This window comes from Rhineura floridana, chromosome 10, assembly GCF_030035675.1.
Source record: "Rhineura floridana isolate rRhiFlo1 chromosome 10, rRhiFlo1.hap2, whole genome shotgun sequence".
NCBI classification, from domain to species: domain Eukaryota; kingdom Metazoa; phylum Chordata; class Lepidosauria; order Squamata; family Rhineuridae; genus Rhineura; species Rhineura floridana.
This window is the reverse complement of record NC_084489.1, coordinates 55,826,979-55,847,998: the sequence shown is the minus strand read 5'-3', so window position 1 is coordinate 55,847,998 and position 21,020 is coordinate 55,826,979. Positions and strand designations below refer to the sequence as shown.

The 21,020-nt window shown below is 39.4% G+C and overlaps 1 protein-coding gene across 1 annotated transcript; it reads left to right on the top strand.

Moving 5' to 3' along the window:
• Positions 1 to 1,295: 1,295 nt before the first annotated feature.
• GTPBP10 (GTP binding protein 10) lies at positions 1,296 to 19,100 on the top strand. The gene is made up of 10 exons (XM_061586196.1): positions 1,296 to 1,485; positions 5,464 to 5,657; positions 5,750 to 5,841; positions 6,974 to 7,118; positions 9,545 to 9,618; positions 10,556 to 10,608; positions 14,334 to 14,441; positions 15,882 to 15,959; positions 16,834 to 16,957; positions 18,672 to 19,100. Exons 1-10 carry the CDS (start codon positions 1,453 to 1,455, stop codon positions 18,872 to 18,874), a joined length of 1,104 nt encoding a protein of 367 aa, XP_061442180.1. The 5' UTR covers positions 1,296 to 1,452; the 3' UTR covers positions 18,875 to 19,100.
• The last annotated feature ends 1,920 nt before the right edge of the window (positions 19,101 to 21,020 follow it).

The following is a 21,020-nucleotide window of genomic DNA, read 5'->3' as shown; positions in this document are numbered from 1 at the left end:
ATCCCTCCAGACGATCCAACAGGATACCATGGTCAACGGTATCAAAAGCCGCCGAGAGGTCCAGGAGGACAAGGAAGGTGTATTCACCCCTATCTAATGCCCTCCTCATATCATCCACCAGAGCGACCAAGGCTGTTTCAGTTCCTTGTCCAGTCCTGAAGCCCGATTGGAATGGATCTAAATAATCCACTTCATCCAAGTGTATCTGTAGCTGATTGGCCACCACTCGTTCAATCACCTTGCCCAGAAATGGTAAATTTGAGATTGGGCGAAAGTTGTTCAGATCTTGGGGGTCCAAGGAGGACTTTTTTAAGACGGGTTTTATTATTGCCTCCTTGAGGGCTAATGGCATTACACCCTCTTCCAAGGATGCATTTACCACTGCCTTGACTCCCTCGCTCAACCTCTCTTTGCAGCTCATAATGAGCCACGATGGGCAAGGATCAAGTAAACAAGTGGTCGGCTTCACAGTTAAGAGCACCTTGTCCACATCCTCAGAAGGAAGAGGCTGAAATCGAACCCACAAGACTGGATTGCAATTGGCGGACTCTGGACCGCTTTCTTACTGCTTTCATTTCCCCCCTCCACACACTCATTTGTATATGCACCTGTCAACTCAGGATAACACTTCTTCACACATCTGATTAGGCAGACTCTCTAAAGCCATAATCTTATGCCACAATAAATTTGCTAAGCCTTTAAAAGGTAGCACAAGGCTCTTTGTTGTTAATGCCATAAGGAGCTAACACAGCAGGGCCCTCTGGCACAGTTTGCATCTGGGTTGGAATTGCTTTTTAAGATTTTTTAAAACCGTTGTGGGGAAAAAAAGATGTTTTAAAATGTATTTTTGTTTTAATATACTTTAAAGTCTGTTTTTAAGATGTTCTAGTGTTTTTAGTGTTTTTGTTTGCCATCCTGGGCTCCTTCTGGAGGAAGGGCGGTGTAATCTCAAGCCTTTTTAATGTATCTATACAGTTTTAATAGATACTTTATTACATATTGCATTTTAGTATTTTGTTATTCTTGCACATCGCTTCAGTACTCCTTCTAGCTGTGTGAAGAGATAAACACATGTAATAAACCAACTAACGCTCATAATAAATAAATTAATGTCGCTGGGCTGGGCTGACACACAGCCAAGCCGAAATCTAACTGATGTCTGAGAAGAGGCAAGGCATCTCCCGTCGCTACCTGGCATCGCTCATTTCCTAACACGCCGCCCCCAAGCGAGGCACAAAATGTTCCCTCGCGCGGAGAGGCCCTCTGGCCACTCTTGGGATCACTTGATGTGCCCGCGAAGCCCTCCGCCTTCTTCCTCCTCTCCGCGCTTTGCTCTCCTCCGAATAGGCGGGCTCGCGGCGTGGCGTCACTAGTCTGCGCGGCATCCCTTCCTCCCTGCATGCGCCTTAGTTTTTGTAAGAGGAAGCCTGTATCTTGCTCCCGGTGCCTAACATGGTGCGGGTCACCCGAGCCCTACTCAGGGAGGTTAGTGTGTCTTAATTCGCTTTCCCCCCCCCGAGCCTCCTCATATGCCTTTTCGGGGTGGGGGGGCCGTTTGTGTGTGTGTGGGTTACCCAGTGCTGGGCAAACCCATCAGAATATTTGGTTATGGGAAGGTGGGTCAAATGAGACCCTTCTCTTACTCCGATAATAGATCATTAGCACAAAGAATGAAGTTCTTGGTGGTGGTTGTTTTAATTTTATTTATTTATTTATTATTTGCTAAATATCCTGCCCTTCCTCTCAGCAGGAGCCCAGGGCAGCAAACAAAAGAACTAAAAACACTTTAAAACATCACAAAAACAGACTTTAAAATACATTAAAACAAAATATTTTTAAAAAACATTTTTAAAGCCTTGAAGACATCTTTAAAAAAGGTTAAAATACTTTAAAAAAGGTATAAAAACATATTAAAAAGCAATTCAGACACAGACTGGGATAAGGTCTCAACTTAAAAGGATTGTTGAAAGAGGAAGGTTTTCCATTTTTTTAACCTAAAAAAGTATTTATTATTATTATTATTCACTTCTGTCCAGCCCTTCCTCCCAGAAAGAGCCCATTGCAGCAAAGAACAAAACACTGAAAACATCTTTAACACATCTCAAAAACAAAACATTTTAAAAACAAAGCATCTTTTTAAAAAAGCTTTAAAAGCATCTTAAAAAGCAATTCCAACACAGACACAGACTGGGATAAGGTTTCTACTTAAAAAGCTTGTTGAAAGAGGAAGGTCTTCAGTAGGTGCCAAAAATTTAACAGAGATGGCTCCTGTCTAATATTTAAGGGTGGGGAATTCCACAGGGTAGGTGCTGCCATACTAAACTTAATGCATAATGACAATAGAAAACGTACAGTCCTGCATATAGATTTCATCTTGTATATATTTAAGCTTTGCATTGAATTGGCACAGTTTCTTTACATTTTTTTTCTTCGTGCGTGTGTGTGTGTTGCAGCTGAGGATAACAGTATGTGTATGTGCATGTATGTATTCCTTCATCAGAAATTAACAGGGCAGTTTTTAATAAAAACCGTAATATACCATTTACATAAAAGTAACAATAAAACTATAGAATGAGGTCTCAACCTGAAAATATCAATGTTTTTACCTGATGCTTAAAGTGGGCTCCAGCCAACTGTCTCTGATGGGGAAGTTTCATTCATTCATTCATTTATTTATTTATTATTTGATTTATATCTCACCCTTCCTCCCAGCAGGAGCCCAGGGCAGCAAACAGAAACGCTAAAAACACTTTAAAACATCATAAAAAGACCTTAAAATACATTAAAACAAAACAAAGTTAAAAACATTTTTTTAAAAAGCTTTAAAAACATCTTTTTTAATAAAGGGTTAAAACATCTTATTAAAGAAAACATATTAAAAGCAATTCTAACACAGACAGGACACTGGGATAGGACTCAACTTAAAAGGCTTGTTGAAAGAGGAAACTCTTCAAAAGGCGCCGAAAAGATAGCAGAGATGGCGCCTGCCTAATATTTAAGGGGAGGGAATTCCACAGGGTAGGTGCCACCACACTAAAGGTCCGTTTCCTATATTGTGCAGAATGAACCTCCTGATAAGATGGTATCTGCAGGAGCCCCTCACCTGCAGAGCACAGTGATCGACTGGGTATATAAGGGGTAAGACGGTCTTTCAGGTATCCCGGTCCCGAGCTGTATAGGGCTTTGTACACCAAAACTAGAACCTTGAACTTGGCCCGGTAGCCATATAGAGAGAGGTTAGGATGGCTTAATCCAGGAATGGGGAACCGTGGCTCTCCGGTTGATGTTGGACTGCAACTCCCATCATTCCTTACTATTGGCCTTTTTGGATGAGGCTGATGGATACTGGAGTCTAGCAACTTCTGGAGGCCTACTGTTTCACCGTCCGTGGCCTAACCTCTTGTGGAACTAACATTCATTTTATTGACTCTAGTCCATGACAGCTTATGCCACAATAAATTTCTTAGTGTTTTAGGTGCCATAATATTCTTTATTGTTTTGTATCCTTTGATGTTACACACTCTTAACAATAAAAATGTTACAAACAGTATTAACCACAATTAATTTGTTTATCATCTGTATGTGAAATCCAACACAGAACAAGTAATTAAACTATGGAAGCAAATAAAATAATGCATATGGTGTAAGATCATCCTGAAACGTATCATCCCAGAGTATAATAAAAGTGGGCCATTTCTCAACAGATTTTCCTTTGTAAGTTCTCTCTAATTTGATGTTCTAGACTATCCCAAATTTTAAATAACTATTCCAGCATAGAGGAAAATGATGAGGTTTTTTCCTCTGGACAATTCTAAATTAATTTAATACTGAATTTAATACTTTCTAGTATGAATTAGAATCCCTATTTCAGTTATTAACATCATATCCTAACCTTTATTGTATTTCCACTATGACTTAGTGTGGTGCAGTAATTATTAGAGCAAACTTGGACTGAGCAGATCTATGTTCAAATCCTTACTGAGCAGTAAATTCTGCTGGATCACCTTGGATCAGTTCTGAAGATAAAATGATGTACCCCTGTGTCTCATTTTATCTGAAGCAGAGTTACTACCACTACCATTTTTTGACAAGCCTCCTATGCCTTCAACAGCAGCTTGACGGGCAACATTACACCAGGTTCAGAACTTCCTAGTATGAAGATGCAGTGATTAGAAAAAACTTTCCTGTCAAGTTTCTGCTTGTCTTATGCCTATTTAAAGGTAGAGGAGCCTACTAGAGATAAAGCTGGCAGCTCTATTTATGATAGTAACCAGGGCCAGCTCCAGGAATGCCGGGGCCCTTGGGCATCAGCCTGCCCCGGGCCCCTCCACTCCTCTTCCGCAATCCGTGGCACGAGCTGTGCCGTGGATTGCAAGGGAAGAGCTTCCGAGCCACCCACCGCCCGCCACCATCCCCCGCCACTATCCCCCTGCTTCACCTACCTTTCTCTGCTGTTCTTTGCATCTGAGTGCACTGCATGCGCAGCGTTACCATCAATCAAGATGGCGGCCAAGGTTTCTGTAAGGGACTGAAGCCTCTGCTGCCATCTTGGTTGATGGCACGCAGCACACGCATTGCTGCCATCAACCAAGATTGCGGCAGAGGCTTCAGTCCCTTACGGAAACCTCAGCCGCCATCTTGATTGATGGCAACCCTGTGCGCGCAGTGCGCGCAGCTGCAAAGAACGGCAGAGAAAGGTAGGTGAAGTGGGGGGGATGGTGGCGGGCGGCAGCGGGTGGCTTGGAAGCTCTTGTCTTGTTATCCGCGGCGCGGCTCGTGTCACGGATCGCGGAAGGGGAGCGGAGGGCCCCTCAGGGACCCCCCAGGGGCTCCTATAGCTGCGGGGCCCTTGGGCCAGTGCCCAACCTGGCCGCCCTTTGAACCTGCCCTGATAGTAACTCTACTTAAGTCATCTTGACTATGAGTATAATAGGGAGGATAAAATATGTTACTGAGAACTTGTTGAGTGAATTTGTATTAAATGCTTTTGAGTATGTGCCTTACAGGTGACCATGCATGATCTCTGACAGGTTAGGATGAGGCTATTCAGATAGGGCCTGGGTTGATTATTTATGGTTGAGGACACCAGGGTCAGGAAGCTAAACCTGCTTCCCCTCTACATCAAGAGTAGGAAACCTTTGGCCTTCTAGATGTTACTGAACTACAACGCTTGTCAGCCCCACCAAGCAGGCCAACGGCCAGGGACAATGTAAATTATCTTTCAGCGACATGTGGAGGGCCAAAGGTTCCCCACACTTACTGTACTTATTCATATGAGTCCATGGTTGCCATTTACTGCTGTGGGGAAAGTAAAGAACTGCACTTTGAGGTGAGGGCAAAATAATAGGCGGACTATTGGCAGACCCACACAGGTTTGCATCCCCCACTCTTTACTCTTGCATCCCCCACAACCAGGAACAATTTACTAGTAAACTTGGAATATTTAATGTGCTCTTTTGGCAGTATGGCCGATTTATGGATGACCTAAGGATCTATGTGAGAGGAGGAGCTGGTGGAATGGGCCATGCTAGATTAGGCGGAGAAGGTGGAAAAGGCGGTGATGTCTGGTTGGTAGCTCAGGAAAAAATTACCTTGAAGAGAATTAAAGATCGATATCCAAGAAAACGGTTTACAGCAGGAGTAGGAGCCAACAGTAGGTGAGTACTTTTCATTGATTGGCAATAAATGTGGTCCAACTTACAGCAATCCTGTGATCTTTAAATTTATTTTTTGTCCTTCTCCCCCCAAGTGTTGCTGCACTGAGAGGTGGTAAAGGAAAAGATTGTGAAGTAAATGTGCCTCCAGGAATATCGGTCACTACGGATGATGGGAAAGTGTTTGGTAAGGATATTTTGGTTCTTCATCTTTATGTTATTGTAAAGGATTGGAAAATGTGTCAGCTGTGTATCTAGCAAGGATTTGCTACGTGTCCTCATATTGAAAGGTTTTCATGTTGTTTTCAAGAGTGCAGGTAAGATTTGTCTATATCAGTGGTTCCCGAATTTTTTTCTCCACGGAACACTTGAAAATGGCTGATCAACTTGACAGACTACTTAATGATTTTTCTGCCTGTTGATTTTTAATTGTATTTTTATTGCTTCTTTTATTTCTTACATTGTATTTTATTGTATTACAATTTGCATTCCTTAGAATTCAAAAATACAATTAAAACGCTGCGGACCATCTGAATAAAGCTCATGGACCACTGATGATCCAGGGACCACAGTTTGGAAACCTCTAGTCTATGTGAATCTCCTCACCCCACCCCCCAAAAACTTTGTTGTATTATTTTTGTAATGGAGTGAAAATGGCTTGCATCACAATTCTAACCATGCCTACTCAGACATAAGTCTTATTGAATTCAGTGGAGCTTACTCCCAGATAAATAACCCCACCTACTGGAAGTATGCCCCAACTGAGTTTAATAGGACTTACTTCTGAGTAGACATGGTTAGGATTACACTGTTAGTTGGAGTTTACATTCCACTGAGCCAGTGCAAGATCACAAACCTAACATTTGGCTGGCATTACAGTAAACATTTGACTGGCATGGTGTCAATGTAGGTGTTGAAAGTGTATATGCTGTGGCAGATGTTCAAGAGCAGTTCATTGATAATTCTCAGAAGAAGCAACTTTTGATTAAGATACTATATTTGCCTTGACTGATGACAAACTGCGTGTTTGCTTGGAAGTAAAAGGCAAAGGGAGCCATGTTGGTCATAAGAACAAGCGCCGAAGTCCGCAGTTCGTCAATACCTTTATTAGGGCCAACCAAAAAGTCTCAAAAAAGCTTGCCACATTTTTTGACTTTTTACTTAGAAATAGGTTTTACTGTTTCAATGGGGCTTGCACTCAAGTAAGTGCCTGTAAGATAAATTGAAAGAAATGTATGTTAATGATAAAAAAATAGTCTGCAGAGGATGTTTTTAAACAAGCCATTATTTTTGAACTCTTGTGCTATCTTTATTTTTAGGTGAACTTAACCAAACAGGAGACAGATTGTTGGTGGCACAAGGAGGGATTGGTGGATGCTTGGCTACACATTTTTTGCCCTCCAAAGGTCAAAGACACATGATTCATCTTGATCTCAAACTTATAGCAGACGTTGGCTTAGTTGGGTAAGTCTTTAATCCTGAAAATTACACTCTGGAGTGCCAGTCATACATATTTATATCTATATACAGATATATAGATAAGACAGTTTTGAAAGCAACAAACAGAACGTTCGTATATACAGCAATGGATTCCATTTGTGGTAGGTTTCCATCCAGCATCTCCTAACTATCACCGAGCAATCAGGGAGTGCTACCCACTGCTGGCAAACTCTGAACACCTTGCTAGAGCCATCACCAGGCCTCCTGTTGTAGCATTTTGCCAGCCTCTTAATTTGTGCAGACTGTTAGTGAGAGCTGTGCTTAAGCCACCTATCACCAATCCTGGGTCTCATCCTTGTCACTCCAAACGCTGTATCACCTGTGTGTACCTCAGGGAGACAGCCACTTTTACAAGCACTAGGACAGGCAGGACATATTACATCAGACAGAACATCCCCTGCAATATAATTTACTCCATCAAATGCAAAAGACCAGGATGTCATATCGAATACATAGGAAAAACCACTACTGATCTACACACATGCTTCAGAAACCACAAATCGGCAATCTTACCAAAAAAAGTGGAGCAACCAATTGCAAAACATTTCAGCATTGAGGGTCGCAGCCTGTTGGACTTTTCTATAACAGCTGTAGAGATGCCAACAGATCCAGCAGCATTGACTAAAACGGAGAACTTTTAGATATGCTCTCTGGACACATTGGCACCACATGGCCTGAACCTGGAGGACAGTACCACCACTACTTAGCTTCTGCAAATGAAGCCCCTCTGAGTATTCCATCCTCAAAGCTCTATAACTGCCACCTTGGTAACAGCATTTGTATGTTAGCAGCTGATGAAGGTGGAAGCTGAAACATTTTGTTAATACAATAAAAACCTTGTGTTTTGTTAATCACAATTATGTCTATTAGGTGATTAACAGAATCCTTATAGGGATCCAGAGCAAGCTTGAGTAAAGTTCTGTTTGTTGCTTTCAAAACTGTCTGTCTGTCTGTCTGTCTAAATGATTGCCCTTGTATTAGAAATATTTATGACTGTACTTCATCTGTGTTGTTTCAGACAGACTTAAGTTTAAGAAATATTATTTATACAGCCAGTTTGACTGCTTCCAGATGATCCTATTTATTACTTTTTGGCTATGAGGCATATTGTAGCTGCTGCTGAAGCTTTTGTCTCACTTCCTGCTTCTGGTTTAACATATGAATTCTGAACCCGTGTTCACGTTATGTACAAGAGCAAACCATAGCTTTATACAGAACTAAAGCAGGTATGCTGGTGGATGTTCAAAACAGTGTCACAGAAATACTTTTATCTTTGTGAAATATTGTAATTCCTTTTACCCTACTGATTCTAGTTCAAATTTTAGAGGTTTTTTGGGGGGTTGTTCTAGAAAATGAAAGGAAAAAATAGTTTTTAAGGAGTCACAGAAACACATTTGTTTTATTTTGCTCAGTTGTTGAGTCAGCCTCTGAAAGCTTGTTCTTTTGATCTCTGCATGACTTTGTTTTTATATTTCAGTATGTACATAAGTGCTTTATCATTAGATCACAGACACAAAATGATTGTCTTTAGAAAGCAACATTAGCCTGAGATACACTGAAAGTCAAACAGCATCCTTGTATACATTTCAAAGAGAGTACACCTGCTTCTGATGTAATAAAATCCTAAAGAAGCATAACTTTAAAATGCCTCTTGTTGTGTTACCTTGACTCCAGTAATGTCCGGAAACAACCCCCTTCCCTCCACATCTCATTAACCCCTTGTAAGGTATGAATCACTTCAGCGTGTAACATAGCTTCAATTATTGGTTTTCTTTCTTTTATGGTTATAATCAAAAAGAATGTGATAACTGAGCAGTTGTTCTTTCATGCATGCATATTTGCAAAATGGTATTTTCTTCAAGCATAAATTGGGCTCCCCCCCAAAAAAAAAACCTTAAGCAATTGTGCAGTGTAAAGAGCACTGCTCCTGAGATTGATTTTTTTAAAAAGCAAGCATTTTGGGGGGTACGATGAAAGAATAGCAAAGCAACTTTTCCTGACACTTTCCCCATCCCCTGGCAATCCTATCAGGCCAGTTTTGCCTGTAGTATAATGTGATTTCTCACTATTGTGAGTATATACCATATAGAGCCATTAAAGACTTGGAGGAACATTGGTTAAAATGTGTTTGGGGCAGGGCATAATTTAAATTATTATGTGAAAAGAGAAAAATAAAAGTTTGGCATTTAAAGCTTTTGTGCTTGGTGCTGTGCTAGTACATAAGAAATTACCTATTCCTCTCTCATCCCACTCCCAGAGTAGTCTACCTCTGAAACATTTTTGTCATTTTAAATGCTCCCTTGAGTAAAATACATTTTTAAAAATTGGCAAGGAAATGGCTTTATTCTAGCTACATGGTAATTCTCTAATTTTCTCTTCTCCTCCCCCAGATTTCCAAATGCAGGAAAATCCTCTTTGCTAACCAAGATTTCTCATGCAACACCTCAGATTGCAGATTATGCCTGTAAGTAATTAACAGCCCATGTATTAGGATTTGCATCCTGATCTTAAATGCCTGTGGATCAGTGCTTGCGTTTATGCAGCAGAAACATTTGAATACATAGAACTCTTCTTCTCTCCCCCCCCCCCGCTTGTTGCAATGAGGATAAGACATGGGACTGTGGTCGGGGACAGGTAAATGTGAAGAGAGGTCAATCTGTCATCTACCAAGTTTGCAGATAACTATCATACTGTCACCTTACATGATACTTCTACAAAAGTATGCTACATCTAAAAATAAATTTGCCGCCTGTTTTATACAGTCCTGCTATCAGTGAAACAGTACCAGTAGAAATGAGATAATGTACCAGCATTAACAATTGGCCCACAGTGTCCCTGGCAGTCCCTCCAAAGAATGCCATTGATGATGATTTCACAATAGACATGCAAGGAAGGCGTCGATTGGTACAGACCTCCATGGTGCAGTGGGTAGGCAGCAACTGTTACATGTAACCACAAGCTCTAGGGGTTCCTGCAGGGAGATGCTTGAACCTCCTGGCAGCTCAAACACAGATAGTGATGCCCTGTGTTGTGTGATGAGGTACATACATGTCTGTGGGCATGTGCTGCTCAAGCAATCCATCTGACATAATCAGCAAAGTAATACCTTTCCCTCTTCAAGTGGTGCATTTCTTAGTATTTAATAACAAACAAACAAAAAATCTTTTCCATTGGCTTTCTGTGTATCCTCTGATATAAGCAACTTTGAATGTCTGGGGAAAACTTATGCTATCACTGCTTGTCCAGCATTCAGGAGATTGCCTCTGAGAAAGCAGGAGTATGCCGTCTTTTGACCCTTCTTTGCAGAGTAAACAAGTGTGTCAGGCAGATGCATATAAGCCAGGGATAAAACTCTAAACTACATCACAAAGCAATGTTAATTTTTTTCTTACTTTCCACAGTCACAACAATAAAACCTGAACTTGGAATAGTTAAGTATGCTGATTTCAAACAGGTTGGTTTCCAAATGTAAGATTTGTATTAAAGACGTTGGTATGAACCCTTTTTGGTTACATCATGAGACCCCAAGTTTATTAACTTACAGACTGGCGCTAAGATTTCCATGAAAGGAGGCTGTTGATTGACTTTCTAAGAAACAGTGGTAGCCTGAGACTGGTCTTGTGCTTGTGCCCCTTCAATCATGATACATTTCCTTCAGATGGATGTGCCGGTCTTAAGTAATGTCTGTGTCCAGATGGATAGACAATTCTTTCCAGCCACATTTGCCTAATTAGTAACACATCAAGAACAGTTGGGCACACGTCAAAACTCATTTTCTCTATTGATTGGTCCCAAATTTGCCTGTCACTCTTGGCCTTATTGGCTAAGAGTCCCAAGGCAAAATTTCAGTTCAAAACGTGCTTTTTATGAGTTGGGGGAGTGAAAGACTTTTCCCTTGAGAGGAGGGCTCTAAACTCACCCATCCTGAGCAAAATGTTGCCCGTATTTCACACTGAGATTTGAATGTGCTTATTTTCTAGCTTGAGAGCCAGTGTGGTGTAATAGTTAGAGTGTTGGACTATGACCTGCGAGACCAGGGTTCGAATCCCCACACAGCCATGAAGCTCACTGACCTTGGGCCAGTCCCGTCTCTGAGCCTCAGAGGAAGGCAATGGTAAACCACCTCTAAATACCGCTTACCATGAAAACCCTATTCACAGGGTCGCCATAAGTTGGGGTCGACTTGAAGGCAGTCCATTTCCATTTCATTTTCTAGCTTATTAACTTTCCATGTTTTAAAGCTGGATTAACAAATTAAGATAATTTCGCTATACTAGATTTGCATTTATTTTTCTTTGGTTCACCTTTCTAGTTTGTACCTGTCAATGCTTTTATTTCTGACTTTCCTAGTGAAAGTCTTCTTTAGATTTTTATTTGAATGCTTCAATTGTTTGGAGGCTGCATACACAATAAATATCCCATGTATCTAGATGCTTGAATTATGTTATTGGTCAGAAGACTGGGGAGTTGGCAAAACTGGATAAAACTTGGAAAAGACCTGGCACAGACAGTCATATCTTGTCTTATTAGACCAACATCAGCCCTTCACTCTTTCCTTTGTGACAAGTGCAATCAAACCAGGAAGTCTCTAGTTAACCATAGTTTCTCATTTGGTTCAAACCAGGAAAGTATGGTTTCCAGCTGCAGAACAAGCCAGGATCTTAAACCAACCTCAAACTGTGATGTAAGATCCCGACTTGTTCTGAAACTGGTAACCATACTTTCCCAGGTTGGACAAAAAGAGAAACTATGGTTAAGTACAGTGAAGATCGGCTGGCAAAAAGAGTTTTTCAAAACTTGGCTTATCAAGCCAAGATCTGATCATCGAAAGGCAGTAGAGGTCACAGACCTGGACTTACATCTTTCTACGCAATCTCTCTAAAAATGAAACGATCCATACTTTCAAGGAGAAACAGTCATCAAGGACTCTGGGCATGCTGAAGGTAAATTCCTGAAGAGGGTTTTTTCTTGGGACTCACGGAATCTTAAATCAGCTATCCCCAACTTGGGGAATGTTTTGGACTCCAGATGTTTCATACTGCAACTCCCATCAGCCTCAGCCAACTTGAAGGGTACCAAATTGGGGAAGACTGGCTCAACCTACTTTGAGTAAATAGGGTTAATGGCAGATGCATATTGTTTTTACTGTGTTCTTTTTACCCAAAGTAATAGATGTGTTGTTGCATTTTAGATACTTTTTTGAAATGATGTTACGCAGTGGGACGTGTTAGACCACTCTCAGCTTTACAACACTAAATACTGTAACATGATGCATTGCCTAAATTAATGCTTCATGTGGCAGTATTTTGTGTTGAAAAACTGAGGGTGGTCTAATGGATCCCATTCAGATTTCATTATCTTTGTGTACATTACTAAACACAGGCCTGGTGAAATATTTTTAAAATTGCCCATATTCGTTCAGGAAGATTATGTTTCCAAATGAGGTCCAAAGCTACCAGGTTTTGATGAAGAACTGAGGACTGTATTAATTCACGAGTGTTCCAAACATTTGATTCTACACAGCCTAACTTTTACTTTGATGTCTAAAAATCTCTAGCTAGCACATGAGAGTAATCGTGGAAATACCACTTGTAAGATGAAAGACTTTTATCAAGAGTTGTCTGACAACATCAGTACAACAGAGTTCACAGATGTGAAATGAGTAAAAGTGCTTTTCCCCCTTTCTGCAACTGGGAGCTAGAAGGCTGAGCAGATGATGCTTTAATCTTTCTCCAAATAGATTTTATGAAATGAATAAGAATGTAACATTGCTGTCTAGGATCACGTTTCCCCTTGTAGTTTTTATTTTAAAAGAGCCTTTAAAATCCCATTAAGTATATGTACAAGACTCTTAACAAAACTATTATAGTTTGTAGTAGTCTTTTTTTTAACCATAGCTGGCATAAAATCAGAATTGATGGAACACAATTTTTTATCCTTATTTTCCCCTCTAAAAGAGCAGTATTGTCAATGTATCTTTATATGTCAAGTATGGAGTCTTGCAAATTAGTTGATCATTGTTTGATTCTTCAGAGTACTGAGAACTCTTGTGACCTATGCAACAATATTCCATTGACTTCTTTACTAGTTTTGAAGATCAGTGTTTGCTGTCTTTAATAAACACTCAAATGAGCATACTGTGATAGCTCAACTCCAAACCATAGTTTGGAGGATTACGAATGAGCTGTGGACTTGCATGTTCCCTCTTCTCTTGTATGGGCCTTCCCTCCCCGTTTAGCCTTAACCATAATTTGATGTGTTGTCTGAATTAGTAGACTATGCAGTAGTAGCTTGTGTGGTGGGACAGAGCCACCCTCCTAACACTGGCATCACTGTAGCTTACCTTGGGGTGGGGGCATAGAGTTACAGTCAGGTCGGGGCTGCATGGGCGCACCACCAGACACACTGGATTGGCTCTGCCGCTATGCTGGGCTACTACTGCAGAGTTTTTGTTGTCTGAATCGCAAAACTATGCTTGCCCTTGCAACCAGAATCGGAAACCATGGTTTGAAGTGGAAGTACATACCAAAGTCAAACATCATGGCAAGCTATGGGTGGTGCTAAACAGGAAAGAGAGAGACGCTGCATCAAAGAGGAAAGAGTGAGCATGCAAGCCACACCTCATAATCCTCCAAACTCTGTTACCATGTTAGAGAGCATTATTTTAAAATCATATAATGGAAACTTTGCAATAATAACATATGAGAAAATCTTAGTTTTTAATGCTGTTTTTAGGGTTTTTTGTTACAAAAGAGAAAATGTTTGATCGTACAGCAAGAGTACAAAACTTGTTTGCTGTGTTCACATTAGCGCATTTTTTGTAGGACAGGAGCAAGACTATAGACTCACAGTTACTTGCAAGCATTACTGGTTCTTGCAAAACTAGTAATCATTCCCAATTTTACAATTATATTATTAGAACTTGCATTCTGAACATGACTACACATATCCCATTCTGTTCCCATTTTTTCCATACAGGCTAGGTTGAAGCAATATGAAGGGGAAAGTTTTGTTCCATATGTAGCTTGGAGCTAGATATGATGTCTTCTTCATGTTGTGCTTCTGATAGTTCAGCCACACAAATGTCATTTTCAGTGGCCATTGGTCCATACTGGAGGCAGCATAAAAGGTTTTGAATATATGAGACCCAAATTATGATTGTTGGTTTTTTTCTCCTAGATCACAGTTGCTGATCTACCAGGATTGATTGAAGGTGCACATGCAAACAAAGGAAGAGGACACAAATTCCTGAAGCACGTGGAAAGAACAAAACAGCTTCTTTTTGTTGTAAGAACACCATTGCTGCTTGTGGTTTTATTTGTCAGGTGTAGGGCCCCCTTTTAATATAGGTTTTGTTTAACCAAAGGAGTAACCTGGGAATGTTTTATCATTACATCATGTCATAGCTTTGCTGAGATTATAAATGGAATTTAACATGTGCCAATTACCCATTTTGATCAAGGACAGTCAAATGCTGCAGTCTTGGGAACCAGTTCATATTTGTCATTATATTTCTATTAATACACCTTGCTGTATACATGACCTAATATTCACCATTGTGAATCCTTCAGACTTCTTATGACAATTCACCTTTTCAGATGAAGTAACTTAATGTTTTGGGTCCATTTATATAAAAACTGAACATCCTTTATTAATCCAGGCCTTCAGATAACTTTGGAAGAACAAGGAATTGTAGGAAGCTTCATTATACCAAGTCAGGCCATTGACCAAAGAGTCTTTCCTAGCCTTACATTCCTCATGCAAAGCATATGCTCTAGCACTGAACTATAGCCCTTTGTAGTAAACTGACTGTGCAGCTAGTAAACTGAAAAGAGGATACTTTGGATGTGGTTTCAGTTAGACCTAGATCATTGGTGGGGAACCTCCAGGCTGTGAAGTAGCTTTGGAAAAAAACCAACACCTACCTGTCTATCACCTGACATACAATGACAGGTGCTGAACTGGAATTCTTTCCATGTGCAGCTTAAATTTAGAACTTTTTGAATTTAGCACTGTTTTCTGTTGCCCTGCATGGGAATGATGAAAGATGCCAAATTCAAAAAGCTCCAAATTCAAGCTGCAAAGGACGATTCAGGGCTGCACTTGAAGTGCACTCCCAATGCTTCCTTTGCAGTTGCAGCAAATGAATCTGAATGACATAAGGACACTGATTCATGGAGGATGGTTCAGTTTTGGATTCCCATACCTGACCTAGAGTAAGCCAAAAACAACATAAGGCTTGCTATAGAATGCATGTATATAGACAGTAGTAGATCACAGAAAAATACCCAGATGGATTCATTGTTTCTATGACTTGGGCACTGTTCGGAATTGGAATGGGTACTATTTTATCATTTATTTATTTATAAAATGGCTTAATCACTTTCTATTCAAAGACTCTCAAAGCAATGTACAGGCAATAGAAATCAAATAGAATAAAACAGAATTTAAGAACAAAGTAGAAGTCCAGTACCCTACAAAAGAATATCAAAGCCATTTACAAAATAAATTTCAATACCAAAAATGACCTTCAAATCAATATACAATATAAAGTCCAGATACAGTATAATTTCTAAAAAAAAAACTGTTTTGTGTATAACAACCATCTCACTTGCATCCCTTCCACCCTACCCATCATCTTCATGATCTCTTGACTAGTGGAGAATAATCATATGAAGGAGCATTTTATTGTGTGTGATTTTTTAAGAAAAGTCTATAATCTTTCAGGTTGATGTATCTGGGTTTCAACTTTCTTCTACAACCCCATTTAGGACAGCCTTTGAAACAGTAGTATTATTAGCAAAGGTAAGGGTGCTGATCTTTTTATTTATAGGTGTGCTTTTTACATATTGTAACACGTATGTTCTAATATGAGCAACCAAATAAAGATTTGATTTTAAATATGTACTGGTGTGGCAAACCTATTGAAGTTACAGACTTGGTATTTGTATCCAAGATGTATGAGGTTTGGAGCTGATAATATAATGTCTTCACTAACTCAATTTTCATCTGTAAGGAAAATTCCTCAGGTTCAAGTCTTCAAGATTGCTACCTGTTATCAAATAGAAAAAGATGTTGCTCATCCTATGGTGCAGATTGACAATTATGAATTACAAATATATTGACTTTTTATGTGCTCCCAGGTGTACATTATCACATTGATGTTGGCTGCATGTGTTTATTCAATCATGTGAATATGTGTTAGGGAACCATGGTGAAGTAGTCGCATGTCTACTATTTAAATTGTGATTGTATTATGTCTACACATGGTGGACACTAGTAATCAGTAACATGTGAAATAGTCCCAAGATAGCCAGTTTAGCCACCTTTATCCTTAACCCAACTACTTATCCTTTCTTCATGCCTCCCAGAGAATCCTGAAGGCCCATGTGGCAAAAGCACTATATACTTACCAGCCTCATCTGGTATACATTCTGCTAATGGAGATTCAGTGTCCCTTAACAAAAAGAAAAGGTTCCCCTCTTCCTGTTGGTTTGATACTTTGCTAAGCTGATGTATACACATTTTCTATTCCTTTTAAAGGTGGAATGTTATCCAACAATTCCACAATAATTCAGTATAATTCTAAGCTACAGTTACTTAGGGCTGTAAGTATCATATAAAGCCAAATACTTTGAAGAACGATATTTTACAAATGCAAACTGGGTTTATGTTGAAGGAGCTGGAACTGTATAAAGAAGAACTTCGAACTAAACCTGCACTTCTTGCTGTTAATAAAATGGATTTGCCCAGCGCGCAAGAAAAATTGAATGAGTTCATGGAACAATTGCAGAGTCCTCAAGGTGAGATATATTTTTACAGCTCCCTTTTAAGATAATGTCACCTATATTTGACATGCAGCAACCAATTAATTTTCTGTGTTTGTAGAAAGAATTCAATTTACAATAAAGCTCATTAACAGAATGAACTGTGGTAGTCTTATTTTAATTCATAAAGTGCAACTTCTAATGCATAAATAGTAATCATGAACAATGGCCCCAGATAGTTGATATTATATGCAATTCCATCCATGTAATACCGTGTTGATGGGGTAACTTATGCCTGATGTGTCACCCTCAGAGCTTGGAAAAGTTACTTTTTTGGACTACAACTCCCATCAGCCCAATCCAGTGGCCAGGCTGGCTGGGGCTGATGGGAGTTGTAGTTTAAAAAAGTAACTTTTCCAAGCTCTGCGCCATATGTTGGATATTTTCTGTGCAAATGAACTTTCATTAACGGAATAGCTACAGCTGATGTGCAAACACCCTATTGTGCATGCAGGTCCTAATCCAGCAAGAGGATTTGCATGTAAATCTGTGCCCCCTACACTGGAACAGGTGATTAAATATAAATGTTGTTACTGCAAAATCATAAAGATGCAGTCTATTTCCACTGTTCATACTATTTGTATCGTGACATGCTAGTGGTGGTAAGGAGCAGTGACATTTCTCCTTTCACCACATCACTGTATTTTTTTCCTTGTCATTTTATCTCTCTCTAGTGTTAGTCTGCTCTTAAGGTTTGTAATTCTTTGGCTAATATAAGGCAGCAGCAAAAGCTGGGTTTAGAGGGGGACCAAATTGGTTAATCATAAACTGTTGTGAGTCTCCTGCCACAGAGTGCCAGAAAACAGAGCATTTTACACAAACCTTTTTAGTTACTGCAAAAGAAGAATCACCATTTAACCTAGCTATTGTATTTTAAAGTACAATATAGCAAACTATTTCACTTAGGATGATAGAAATTATTATAATTAAGATAAATAAAACCCATGTTTTTTGAATATTTGGAGTAGCTTCTGATGGCATTAGTGTTATATCTGCAGTATGGTTAACAGGAGTAGAGTACAGTGTAATACCAACAAATAATAATAATTATTCCTTGATAAATGAATTATTCCTTGATATTAGTCCTTGATAAATAATTCACTTCACTGCCAATATAGAATAGAACTAGAAAGTTGGATTTGGATTTAGGAAATTTAGAGTACAAGCCTCTGAATGTTAACTCAGACATAACTCCCATTTTGTTCAATGGGGCTTACTTTCAGGTAAGTGAATTGTATTACAGCCTCAGATTCGTATTCCAGGTCTGGTTTGAAGGACACTGGCTAGCCTTGGACAAGCTACCTATCTTTCACACTAGCCTAGAGCTGTAATGGATGCTAAAACGCTAGCAAGAGCCTTAGAAGAAGGAATACAAGTCAGTTGCCTCTTCTGTCAGTAGATGCTGCCCTCTTCTAACTGCCTGGCAATTCAAAAGCCAGATACCCTGCCCTCCTTGGAATGGAGTTGCTGCTATTATATTAATCCTCATTGACTTGCATGTGGAATATACTTGTTAAGCTTGACCAAAGAATAACGAAATCATTGGATGTATTGAGAAGCAGTAGTTGAAGAAGGGTACACAGTTCATATAATTACATCATCTGTTTTTGCATGTCTTGTTAAAGTCCATCCACAGCAAATTTTCTACTGGAATTCAATGTATATTAACTATACATTTATATAATTTCAGATTATATGCACACACTTTCAAAAAAGATGATTCCACAAATCACTGTCAAGTTCAAAGAAATCATCCCTATATCCGCACACACTGGTGAAGGAATTGAAGAACTGATTATGTGCTTAAGAAAAGTACTAGATGAAGAAGCCGAGAAGAAGATTGAAGATTATCAGAGGCAGCAGCTTCGTGGATTGCGTCTCTCAGAAATATAGTAGCTCCTAACATTCAAAAGCCATTGTATAATGATTAAGGCATTAGTCTTTGCAGGCTTCTGAATGCAAGTCAGTTTGTGGCAAGCCCTTACTTACACTCTCTGTCAGGTCAACCATTTTAAAAGAAAGTATGTTCTGTAGTATCTGTAAAATACAAAAGTGTGTATCATATTTCATTAATGAGTCTGCAGGTTACATAAACCTCTTAATTAAGCAAGTTGTAAAATACATCTTAAAAATGTAAATAAATATTTCATATATATATATATATATATACTGAGGTACTCTTTCTGTTTGCTTCATACTAAAGATTTCAAGAGTGGTATCCTTGAATCAATGTGGGATGAAAACATATATAAAACTCCATGTGGTCACATCCTGGAATATTACAAGCAGGAATATTTTTGAAAGTATAAATTAAGCAATTTAGCAGTAACCGCTAAATTGGTGTACTGCAATGACATAGTCATAGTCCCTGTTCTGATTCTGAATGCTCCAAAGACAAGCGGAGCAAAAGTGAAGGGACAGAACAAGATTTGACAATTGTAGTAAGGGTGGGGGCTGGAAAAGGTTAATGTAGTGGCTGGCAAATAATGCTTTTTAGTGGTTCAGACATGTAAAAAGTTTTGCATTGGATGCTTATCACTTCTAACAGCAGATAAACTAACAAAAATTCAAATTTTGCACTACAGAAATGTACATTCTTGCTCATAGTGGTGTTTGCCTAAATTGAACTCCACCTTTTTGTTTTTTTTTTGCATTCTCCTATCCTGCATAAAGCGTATGTGTATAAATGAATGAGTGATTGGAAGTGGATGCATCTAAATTGTAACAGGAGCCATAGACAACAGAGAAGAATTGGAGACTTGGCCTTTCTTTTCTTGTTAAATTGTTTTGGTGATATGTTTGCAGCCCTGCGCTCCTTCCAGAGGAAAGGTGGGATATAAATTTTAAAAATAAATAATAAACAATGTGCTAGTTCTACTGATTTTTCCCTCATAATCAAAACAGCAGTTGGATTACTCCACAAAGGTCACTTGAATTAACTGCTGCAATTATGCCCCAGGAATGAAGCCACACTTTTGCTCAGGAACAGTAGTAACCAACATACATTAAAATGATTGACAACCTTGCACTCTGTTCTCATTACCCTAGCCATAACATTTCAAATTGATTTTGAGATTTCTTGCCTGTTCTAACTTTTTTAAAACAAATATTGCAGCTCTACTGCCATATCAGGTTAAGACTGAAACAACCCAAAATACAAAGTTCCAGACACTTTTGGAAGCATTGGAAGACCTGGGCTTTGGCTAATTTCCAAAGAATGGGTGACAGTTGACAGTATCCATATCCTGACGCATGGAAGCGATTTCTCATATATGTTAGGCACAAATTAAGTGTTTTATAGCCCACAGATAGCACCTTGAAAAAGAATTTCTGGAATGCTGGTATTTAGAGTTTCTGTTCATTTAGCTTTTCAGGTTCTCTCTAGGAAACGTAAGTTCTATCTTGAATTCGGATGTTCTGCAGGTGCACTAAAACCAATTGATTCCATGGACATAATAACCAAGCACACTGGGGATAAAGATTACCCTAAATCTGAGTCTACATGGGGGAACACTAAAAAATACCTCTCTTTACTTAGATGTGCAGTCTTGTGGTATAGTCCAGAATTCCACTATCTTTTTCTGTGTATAGTCATTGCAAAGTGAGAACTGACCCCTACCTCCATATCCTGCGGTTACAGCTTGTGAAACTCAGTTGTCGATCCTCATTTAGTTCTGTTATTACCCTTTTGCAAATCTAAATAGTCATATATTTGCTTGCCGAGTTTCTACCCTAAAATGTCTGCTACCAGCCTACACATTAAAAAGAAATCACAGGACAATGAGGCTTTTAAAGCTACAATGGTGATCATGTTTGAAATGTTATAATATGCAGTACGTATGAAAGTTAATAGCTGGGATCCAAAGGACTACTCTAGAACTGAAATACTTTGCACACTTATGTGGATGTAAGCCCCAATGAATGCAGTGGGCCTACTTTGTAAGTAAACTTGCATAGGACTGTGCTGGAGGTGGAACATGGACAGTAGGATTTAAAACACACACGCCAGCTGCTTTCTCTCCCCACGCCCAGCCAAACT